The sequence below is a fragment of the Chrysemys picta genome, chromosome 25, assembly GCF_011386835.1.
Source record: "Chrysemys picta bellii isolate R12L10 chromosome 25, ASM1138683v2, whole genome shotgun sequence".
Lineage (NCBI taxonomy): Eukaryota > Metazoa > Chordata > Testudines > Emydidae > Chrysemys > Chrysemys picta.
In genome coordinates, this window is record NC_088815.1 from 15,840,808 (window position 1) to 15,851,782 (window position 10,975).

The window sequence follows — 10,975 nt, forward strand, 5'->3', positions numbered from 1 at the left end:
CTAGTGCCACAAAATAGTGATACAGAGGCCAGAAGATACATGCCTCAGCATGCGCTGATGTCGCTGCTGCCAGCCCCCCGCTTCCAAGAGGGGGGTTTGCCCAGTAACGGAGGGTCTGTCTGCAGAGTACTCGGGCGTGGGACTGCAGCACACAAGAGCACCAGAGCCGTGGTAGCTGGGGGGTGCTATCGCCCTGAGATGTACCCGGCGTCCTGGGAGCCTGCCGCCTGTGCCGTTCCATCTTCACTGCGGCTGGTACTGGAGTTAGCCAGATCACAGCGAGCTTGGTATGCTCCCATGCTGCAGATCGGAGAGCAGGGCGGACAGACCAGTGAGATATGGCTACACCAGCAGTTCTCAAACTGTGGGGCGGGGCCCTGTTCTAATGGGGTCCCCAGGGCTGGCATTAGACTTGCTGGGACCTGGGGCTGAAACCCTTGGGCTTCGACTTTGGCCTCCCCACCCAGGGCAGGTTCAGACTTGGGTCGTGTAGTGATTTTTGTTGTCAGAAGGGGGTCGCGGAGCAATGAAGTTTGGGAACCGCTGGACTACACTCAGCGCTGTGGGAGGGTCCCAGCTCAAGGAGACGTGCTAGTGCTACTGCTCAAGCTAGTGCGTGAAGAGAGTGTAGCCGGGTCGCTGGGCCGAGTACATACCCCGTCCCGCTGGCCGTGCGGCCATCAGCGCTAGTGCGAGGGAGGCTCCTCCAGCCCCAAGTGCAGACGTAGGCCGAGCGTGTGAACCACCAAACAAGTGACCTTAACGCTCGCTCCCAGCTAAGCAGCAGCTCCGGCAGGGCCCATGCTCGTTAGACACGGCCACTCATCCTGCCGCTCACTCCTTCGCCGGGCCCCGGTGAGCAGGCCGCAAACGCTGCTTGGAGCAGCTGCACGCCACAGGCCAACGCCGGTGCTTACAAAAACCCAACGGTGTCGACAGGCAGAAAAAAACACAGGACTTTTCGGGTGACCGGAAAGAAGGGCCCGGGGCACCAGGCCCTCACCGGAGAAACTGGGTCTGTCCCAATAAACCAGAGTGGCGGCTGCGTTAGGGTCACCACACAGCGGTGGTTCATCTCCAGCGTCAGGCAGTCTGTTGGTCATGCTGAAGCTCACACAATCTGGGCTTGTATCTGCCGCCAGCCTAGGGCCTTTGGCTGAGTGACGGTGAATAAAGCGCTGAGCGTTTCCCTGTTCGGGAGCCGGAGGGGGCAGGAATCCCGTGTCCTTTGGGACGACAGGCAGGCAGGGGCTGGGTGCCAGAGCGGCACCGTCCCGTCCCCCGGAAATGGAGCAGTTCGTCAATGCTCAGCGAGAAGAATCGTCTGACTCCCAGCATTTGCTTAGGTCTCGCAGCCCCCCGGGACAGGCCTGGCACTCGCTGTTGGCGTGGAGCTTGGGGAAAGCCCAGCACCCAGATGGAAATCGGGGTCCTGCTGGTGTCACGGAGTGGGGGGACGTCAGGGCCCTGCACCCCTCTTCCTGCGATTCACCGTGACTCTCAGCCAGCCAGTAAAACGAAAGGTTTATTGGTCAGTAGGAACACAGTCTAAAACAGGGCTTGTAGGCACAGCCAGGACCCCTCAGTCAAGTCCTTCTGGGGGGTTCAGGGAGCTTGGACCCCAGCTTGGGGTTCCCTGCATTCCACCCCCCAGCTGAAAACTGAAACTAAAACCTCCTCCAGCAGCTCTCTCCCCCCTCCCCTCTGCTCCTCCTCTCCTTTGCCCAGTCTCCGGCCAGGTGGTGTCACTTCTCCCAACCCCCCTCCTGGCTCAGGTTACAGCTCAGGGGTCTTCCCTCAAGGGAAGTCCCCCATCCCCAATGTAACTCCCCTGCAACATTCCCAGGTCAAATCCACCCGCTCCCTGCTCCGTCACAGCTGATCTCTGCACAGAGCAGCAGAGGTTGCCAGGGCCCCCGATCTCCTGTAGCCCTTGTACGTTCCCGGCGCTGTGCAGATGTGAGGCTATTAGCGACCCTGCCCTTCCCAGAGACCCGATTGCTGCCCAGGCGAATGAAATCACATGGGAAATAGTGACTGGCCTGCCCGGTGGTGTGAGCGCTGCCCAGTGCCAGCCCGAGGCCGCTGGGCTCTGACCATGCGTCTCCAGCCACACCCAGCGCAGGGCTCTGTCCCGTGTGCCTTTGTAACTGCAATCCAGACCTGGAGGCGAGATGCTTTCTCTGCGTCTCTTCCTTTCCCAGCAAAGCAGAGGGTGGCGTGAGAGCTGGGTCCTCGCTCTGGCAGGATTCTGGCTGGAGTCAGCTGGCAGTGGGAGGGCAGGGGGCTCGTCTCCGGGCACCTGGCGCTTGACCTGCAGCGCCGTGTCCAGGCAGAGCTGGGCAGCATGTGCTGGGTGCAGCTGATGGCCGATTCCTTTGGGCTTCTCTTGCACAGCCCAGCCCTGCATGGGGCCGTGCACAGACCCTGCATTCCTGGGGCTGAGGGCTCAGAGCAGCCCGGTGAGCCAGCGCTCGTCCCTCGGGGTCAGCCCTGTCCCACACACGGACTTGTCTTTGCTTTCATTTTCCACGCGTTCCCCCCCTTCCCCCCCGCCGCCCCTCTGCCTGTTTGAGGAATGCAAAGGCCCTGGGGCTCCCTGCAAAGTAGGGTGACCAGATGAGGGAAAGAAAAAATCGGGACACATGGGAGGGGGGAGCAAAAAAAAAAAAAAAAGGCGAGTCAGTCCCTGCGAGCGGATATCTGGACAATTTGTGTCCCGACCAAAGATCGGTCGGGACGCGGGACACGCCCCGAAATATCGGGACGGTCCTGATTTTATCGGGACATCTGGTCACCCTACTGCAAAGTCTCAGGCCCTTGGCTGAGATAGTGGGGCTTTAACAAAGGGAGCATTCGTTTGGATACCTACCTGGCTGCAGGAACAGGAGAGGCCTCCACAAATAAAATCTGCACCACCCCTGCCCCCAGGGGCACTTTACCAGTCAGAATGAACGCAGCTTCCCAGCCCTGCCTCAGCAGCTCCATTTTACAGATGGGGAAACTGAGGCACGGAGCAGGTCAGGGGCTCTCCTGACAGCCTCTGTCAGAGCTCTGAATGGCGATGGAGCAGAGTTGTCTGGAAACGAAACGTGTCGCTGTGAAGAACCCCGGCTTGCCACGGTTCCCAGTGCTGGGTGGGGGGTCTACACAGGCGATCTGTCCCTGTGCATGTGCACCGGGGGAGAGAGGAGGAATTGGTCTTTGAAACATCAGTTCAGCTGGGAAGCACCAACATTCCTCAACACATTGTCTCCCGTTGCCATGGCAGCGATAATATTATTAGACTCAACTTACGTCAATTCTGGGTCTACGTCGTTTGGGCGGGCGGGTCAGGCCTGAGCGGCGTGAAGCCGTGGGGCTCGGGCGGAAAACACACACAGGTTGTTCCAGCATTTTACCTCTCCAGGAAACTGACAGCAGTAAGTGCGGTCGCAGGCCAGGGCGCTGAGCCGGCTGCTCTCAGGCGCTGAGTGTGGGCGCTGGGCCACGGTGCGGGGCTTGGCAAGGGGCACGCAGTGTTCTGCAGGGGAACGGGGGAGCTTCCGGTTTTAACTCCCCCCGTCCCTGCTGGCCGTCACCAGCTGCCTGGGGCACAGGGTTAGGGGCTTTCCCCAGCTCGGCAGTGGTGTCCCGTCCTGTGCGCCCCCGCTGGAAATCTGCCACTTTCATGCTGCTCATGGACCTCACCTAGCCGCGCGCCAAGGGGCTCTGAGGTGGGGGGCGTTCAGTGGGCTCTGACCAGCCTGGCGCCCACTGGCTCTCAGAGCAGCCTCTTGGCTCACCAGCTGCTCAAGGAAGGACAGAGGCAGGTGCCGGAACGGTCACAATGGCCGGACCCGGGCAGTGTCCCCAACTCCCAGAGGGCGATGGCCTGGCGGGGGGGCTGTGCCCAACGCTCCGACCGGTCTCTGCATGTTCTCTCCCCCAGACAAGCAGCATGAGGTGGAAATTCCCTCCCCCACGCCCAAGGAGAAGGAGGCGGAGAAGACGACGCGCCCCATGGCCCAGATCAGCGGCCTGAAGAAACTGACGCACAGCTCCAGCTTCATCAGCTCCAGCATCCCTCGCTTCGGGGTCAAGACGGACCAGGAAGGGCTCCTGGCCAAGGTGAACAGGGCCATGAGCCCACACGCTGAGGGAGGGGGAGGAATGCTTCGCCCCTCGGCCCCGTGTCCCCCTGGCTGCCCCCCCCATCCTGCCGCCAGGCCTGTGCCGCCTGCGCCCCCCCCCCCACCCCGTCCCACCGCCAGGCCTGTGCCGCCCGCACCCCGCCTCCCGCCCCGTCCCACCGCCAGGCCTGTGCCGCCCACGTCCCCCCTCCCGCCCCATCCCACCGCCAGGCCTGTGCCGCCCGCACCCCCTGCTGACTCACTGCCGTGTGTCTCTCCCAGGAACTCAAAGATACAAACAAATGGGGTCTTGACATGTTTAAAATCACCGAGTATTCTGGCAACCGCCCGCTTACGGTCGTCATGTACAGCATCTTCCAGGTGAGTGAGCCCCAGAGGGGCCCCAGTGGGGGCAGGGCATGGGCAGCGTGGAGCAGGGGGTGGGGGGCAGCAGGGGGCAGGGTGGGGGGGCAGGGGACAGGGCGGGGGCAGGGAGGGGCAGCACGATGCCTCGCGCTCTAACCTGACCTCCCCGCACAGTCACTGGCCTTGCCTCTCCCGAGCTCGTCCTTGTCCGCACGACCCTCCAGGGCAGCTGTGTCTGGGGAGGTGCCAGGACAACCGTAGGTCAGAGAAACTCCGTGGAGTTCTGAATTAAAAACCCTTTGTCCAGTGAGCTGGGGACTGACCCTGGCTCGTCCTGAAGCTGGACTGGGGTAGCGGGAAGGTCAGTGCCCTGTGCTGAGCCCGTCCCGCCCTCTCTGCTGCCCGGCAGGAGCGGGACCTGATGAAGACCTTCAGCATCCCAGCCGACACCTTCATCACCTATCTGATGACCCTGGAGGACCATTACCATGCCGACGTAGCCTATCACAACAATATCCACGCCGCAGACGTGGTCCAGTCCACGCACGTGCTGCTGTCCACGCCGGCTCTGGAGGTGAGGGGGTGGGGACAGCTCTCGGAGTCGCTCCCCCACCCAGGCTCCAGACTGGGAGGCTAGTGGGGCGGCACACCGGGTCTGCCCCTGGGCTCCAGAGCTTAGTGCCCCCCAGAGCACGTCTCTCTGCAGCCTGGGCTAGGTCTGCACCATGTCACAAGCCACCCATCCCCAGTGAGGTGTGTCCATCCTGCAATTAAAGAGCCATCTTTGCATAGGAATCGTAGAATCAAAGAACTGGAAGGGACCTCGAGAGGTCATCTAGTCCAGTTCTCTGCAGTCAAAGCAGGACTAAGTAATATCTAGACCATCCCTGACAGGTGTTTGTCCAACCTGCTCTTAAAAATCCCCAATGATGGAGATTCCACAACCTCCCTAGGCCTTTTATTCCAGTGTTTAACCACCCTGACCGTTAGGAAGTTTTTCCTAATGTCCAACCTAAACCTCCCTTGCTGCAATTTAAACCCATTGCTTCTTGTCCTGTCCTCAGAGATTATCGAGAGCAATTTACCTCCCTCCTCCTCATCACAACCTTTGACATACTTGAAAACTGTTCTCATGTCCCCTCTCAGTCCCCTCGTGCAGCCCAGTTTCCTGGAGTTTTGGGTGGTCCCTGAAGGCAGGTCGCACTGTCTGGGTGGGACAGATGGCCGCAGGGAAGGAGGGACGTAGGGGCAGGGGTAGGAGTTACACTTCCTCCTCCCGACGTTGTCCAGCAGATGCCGGGTCTCCCCACAGTCCCATCCTGGACCTGTTCACACCAGGATCCCAGCTGGGGGATGCCTCCCGCCTGGAGCGTGTGGGGAATACCCCGACTTCCCTCGCCCCAGCTCGCTGCCCGAGACATGCAGACAGCCCGGTACGCGGGCGCCTCCAGCCGCAGTTAACCAGAGCTAAGGGGCTTGATCCCAGTGGGCTGTGGTGACGTACACCTCTGGCTCCCCCAGCGTGCAAACCCACGTGTTCGGTGTATCCGTCGGCCTGCAGAGCGGCTTTCTTTCCGTTCTGACTCCCTGTCCCTCGGTTCCAGGCTGTGTTCACGGACCTGGAGGTCATGGCTGCCATCTTCGCCAGCGCCATCCATGACGTTGACCACCCAGGCGTGTCAAACCAGTTCCTGATCAACACCAGTGAGTTCAGCTCCCCCAGGAACCCGCCAGTCCCAGGCCGGTCCTGGGAGACACGTGTGTCATAGGGTTGGCTGCCCCAGGCCACTGTGATGAGACACTGGCCAGGTGGAGGAGCCCTTGCAAAGGCCTGGCAGTCCCAGGGTTAATGCCACTGCCAGCCTCCTCTGACCATCCAGGGCTCCAGCCGCAGTACGTGAAGTCCCTGTGCTGGGCACGGTGGGTCTGAACCCCAGTGTAGCCATGGGTGTTGGGAGCCTACGTGTGGTTCTTCTGCAAACAGTTGCGGTGCAGACACGCTCATTCAAGGGCCCCCCAGACGGCTTCTGCAGTTGGTATCGACGTGGCCCCGGGTATCACATGAGGTGCCCTGGACCCGGCTGGGGCCAATCATTTCCCAGTGCAGGCCCCTTTGCAGCAGGGGTCCCACCGGGAGCTGCCGGCAGCCACAGGGACGGGCTGGCAGCCGGGAGCCTGCGTCGGCCTCTCGCGCTAACCCCGCCTGTCTCTGCAGACTCGGAGCTGGCTCTGATGTACAACGACGTCTCTGTCCTGGAGAATCACCACTTGGCCGTGGGCTTCAAGCTCCTCCAGGAGGAAAACTGCGACATCTTCCAGCACCTCAGCAAGAAGCAGCGGCAGTCGCTCCGCAAGATGGCCATCGACATGGTGAGGGGGCCAGGGCCTGCTCGGTGCTCATGAGACGCAGGATTGACCCCGACTCCCTGGGGGTCCGGCCTAGGTATTCCCCAAGGTCAGCCCCCAACGCCTGCATGGAGTGACGGCCTGACAGTAACGGCCCCTTTGACTGACCTGACGCCTGTCTGCCCTTGTGCCCTTGGTGCGTTGCTATTGCAGAGCAATGGCCCCGATGCAGCTGGCTCTGGGGTCTCTCACGCACAAGCACCCGCCGCTCTCAGCAGGGCTTGGCAGAGTCAGGGTCAATGATTCACGGACTCTGGTGGCCCGGAGGGAGCTGGACACGCTATTCCCTTCACTCCGAACAGGACTTGGCTGCTCTGGGCACGGCTGATCTTGGTCTCCATCCTGTGCTGTGACATCCCTGGAGTGGGAGAGTCACAGCCTGCGAGGTTGTCACGGAGTCCTCGGGCAATGCTCTGGAACTGCTCCCCTCAAAGCCAGTCAGGACTTTGGGGAGCCTCCTCTCCCTCGGAGCAGACTGTCTTCAGGGCAAGAAGCTCACACGGCTTCACCTCCTGGGTCTGACCTTGGAGCATTCAGCACATGCCCCTCCGTGCGCTTCCCACAGCGAGTCCACCCAGGCGGGGTCCTGGGGAAGCCAGAAGGCCCTGCACCCCCACTTCACAGTCAGACGTGACTCTCAGCCAGCCAGTAACACAGAGGTTTATTAGATGACAGGAACATGGGCTAAAACAGAGCTTGTAGGTACAGAGAACAGGACCCCTCAGCCGGGTCCATTCTGGGGCCCAGCGAGCCAGACAACCCCATCTGCCCTCACTTCCAGTCCCCAGCCAGCTCCAAACTGAAAACCCCTCCAGCCCCTCCTTTCTGGCCTTTGTTTCTTTCCCGGGCCAGGAGGTCACCTGATCTCTTTGTTCACCTTTAGCTATCCCCTTGCAAGGGGGAAGGCCCTGGCCATTTGCTGCTAGGAGCCAGATTGTCAGCCATGTATGCACACTGGAGACTTAAGAAATGCATAGGGGAAACTGAGGCACTCACACAGCATTCACAGGAAACATTAAGAACAGTCCCACTTTGTCACAGAGGTCCCCTCTAGCTGCCCCCGTGCCAGCCAGCCTGGGATTGTTCCCCACCCCGGGCACCAGCGATCGGACTGGCCCAGGAGGCACAAGAGACCTGCACTCGGTTCCACGGAGGTGGCTGCTGGAGCCAGGGTGCTGGGGGAGTGGAGGGACAGGCTGCCTGGTTTGCTGAGCTGCTCGGCTGGACACAGGCTAATGGGTGCCCTCTCCTCCATGCAGGTGCTGGCAACGGACATGTCCAAACACATGAACCTGCTGGCAGATCTGAAGACGATGGTGGAGACCAAGAAAGTGACCAGTCTGGGAGTCCTGCTGCTGGATAACTACTCGGACCGAATCCAGGTGAGAGCGAGGGGCTCTGGGACCCCGACCCCACGCAATGGGGCAGCTCAGCACTGCAGGCCCCAGCCCTTCCTCCTTATTGCTTCACCCATCGGCCGGAATGGCTCATGTAGGTGGGTCTCCGGCCTGTGATGAGACAGTGACACTCCTTGGCGGAGACATTCCTCGCTGCTGCCCCCTCTGCCCTTCTGAACCCGAGACAGATCCCAACCACCCCCCTCCTCCGGCCCCACCACAGCACTCAGAGCTCCAGCCCCAGGTCTGGCTCCAGGCTGGGCTGCTCCGGTGCTGTCCTTGCAGGGGGATATTGAATGAATGCCCAGCCAGGGCCCTGCCCCCTCTGCTTTGGGCATCTCGTGCAGACATTGCCAGGTCCCAGCTCAGCGCTGCCCCCGAGGGACGGGCCCTGGGAGTGGGGCTGGCCAGGGCAGCCAGGCATCGGGGAGGCGGACGGGCTCTTTGCAAAGCGGTGACTGTCCTTCCCCCCAGGTCCTGCAGAACATGGTTCACTGCGCTGACCTCAGCAACCCCACCAAGCCGCTGGAGCTGTACCGCCAGTGGACGGACCGGATCATGGTGGAGTTCTTCCACCAGGGGGACCGGGAGCGGGAGAAGGGCATGGAGATCAGCCCCATGTGTGACAAGCTCAGCGCCTCCGTGGAGAAGTCCCAGGTGGGGCTGGGGCCGGGGCTGGGCTGGACACAGCTCGGGGTGCAGGGGCCAGCGAGGTGCCATGGAGCACAGCGGGAGGGAGGGAGGGATGTGGCCCTGGGAGGAGGCTTCTCTGGGAGCCCTCTGCGCCCACCGGAGCCGGGGGAACCATCACCGAGAAGAGGGCAGGGCTCTTGGGCTCTGCTGCCACCCCACTGCACTCGCCAGTGGGCAGGATCCTGCCGCGGCCCCGTCCACCCGGCACGTTGGCTCCGAGGCAGCGTCCGGGCTCTCGTGGAAGGATCCGGGTGGGGAGAGGCAGCCTGGGCGCGACCCCTGGGGGCGATAGCAGGGAGGAGCTGGCACCACTCCAGGTCCTTTGGAGTTGCCCATGGGCCCGCCCGTCAGCAGCCTCTGGAAGTTGGCAGGTCCCAGGGCAGGTCCCCACGGGGTCAGAATTGGACGGGGGAAGTTGATGTAGATGCTGGGCCTGACTGCAGGACTCCCCGGGACAGGGATGCTGCCCCCGTAGGGATGTGCCTGGACCTGCCCGTAACCCCCAGCTCTGCTTTTTCTCACAGGTGGGCTTCATCGACTACATCGCTCACCCGCTGTGGGAGACGTGGGCCGACCTGGTGCACCCCGACGCCCAGGAGATCCTGGACACGCTGGAGGACAACCGGGAGTGGTACCAGAGCATGATCCCGCGCAGCCCCTCGCCGCCCGAGGAGCAGGACCCCGAGAAGGGCGGTGGGGGGGAGAAGTTCCAGTTCCAGCTGACCCTGGAGGAGGAGGGCGAGTCGGACACTGAGCCGGAGGAGGCCGAGAGCCCGCTGGAGGAGGACAACAGTGGCAGCGACTCCAAGATGCTGGCCACGGACGACTCGGAGTCGCCAGAGCTCGAGCGCCTGTCCCCTGGCTCCGCTGGCCGGGACTCTCCGCCCCCCACGCCCAGCGGCCCGCTCAGGAACACGCTGGTCAAGCAGAAAGAGGCCTTGCACTTTGACAACAGGAGGGCTCTGGAGAGGACGCTCTCGCAGCCCGACGGCGGCACCTCGGAGCTGGGCCGCAGGGGGAGCCTGGAGGCCAAGGAGCTGGCCCTGGACACAGAGGGGAACCTCACGTTTCTGCCACTGGGGACGTAACGGGCAGGGCCCGCTGTGCCCATTGGTTGGGTCTGGGAGCCACCTGGAGACTGGGCACCGCAGGGTCGTTAATAAAGAGAGCGAGATTGGGGCATGGAGCACATGAGCTCTGTGGGCCCCCACCCTCCCGTAGCACCCACTGGGGACTGAGATCAGGACCCTCTGGAGGGAGCAGGCAGCAGCTGGCCAGGCGGGCCCGGACTAGAATCGTCAAGCTGCCATGTGCCCTCGAGTGATGACCGGGCACACGGCGTGGGAATGGCTCTGTCCCTGAGCAGGCCCCCAGCCGCCCGGGGCGGGTCTGTGTGCTGCCACTGGGCTCGGACAGGGCTGCGGCCGCAGCATTGTCGTGTGTGTCTTGCCTCACTATCCTCGGTCTCACCCTGTGCCCTACGTCCCCGCGCCTGCCAGCCAGGGCCCGACCCGGACCTGGATGGGCAGAAGGGCTGGGAGCTGCGGGGAGGGCAGACAGGCCACGCAGACCCACGAGCATCCCTGCTGCTCACAGCTAAGCACTGTGTCCCCTTCAGGCTGCAGCTCTGGGCTCCTGAGTGGGGAGCGTGTTCCCTGGTACCCCTGGCCGTGCCCCCTCGGACCCTGGTCCTCTCCCCCTCCCACCCTGCCGGGAGGCACTGCCTCTCCTCCCGGGGAAGCCAGGCCTTTGATCCACATGCACATCGGGGCTGTGCCAACCCGGCGGCCCAGCTAAGCCCCTAGCAGCATCCCTGCCTTGAGCTCCTTAGCAGCCAGTCTGCAGTGTCCTGCCTGTTAGCGGCTCATCAGCCCCCTCCGTGAAGCCCTGCCCACCCTGCGGAAGGGGATGTGAGGCGGGGACCCCCCTCCAGGAGGTGGGGCTTTGCCCCCACGTTCCAGCTCCAAGCACTCCGCCCCGTGGCTGCAGGGGCTGGAGCGC

General features: G+C 62.7%; 1 protein-coding gene across 8 annotated transcripts in view; it reads left to right on the forward strand.

Annotated features, from left to right (window-relative positions):
- Positions 1-10,153, forward strand: part of PDE4C (phosphodiesterase 4C) — a 107,038-nt gene extending 96,885 nt beyond the window's left edge. For all 8 annotated transcript variants that reach the window (XM_024108185.3, XM_042862005.2, XM_065578602.1 and 5 more), the window contains 8 exons: positions 3,932-4,110; positions 4,395-4,493; positions 4,888-5,052; positions 6,083-6,182; positions 6,694-6,848; positions 8,144-8,266; positions 8,756-8,938; positions 9,499-10,153. In XM_024108185.3, coding sequence (XP_023963953.2) covers positions 3,932-4,110; positions 4,395-4,493; positions 4,888-5,052; positions 6,083-6,182; positions 6,694-6,848; positions 8,144-8,266; positions 8,756-8,938; positions 9,499-10,062 — 1,568 coding nt within the window. In that variant the 3' untranslated portion in view covers positions 10,063-10,153. The remainder of the gene's footprint in view (positions 1-3,931; positions 4,111-4,394; positions 4,494-4,887; positions 5,053-6,082; positions 6,183-6,693; positions 6,849-8,143; positions 8,267-8,755; positions 8,939-9,498) is intronic.
- The last annotated feature ends 822 nt before the right edge of the window (positions 10,154-10,975 follow it).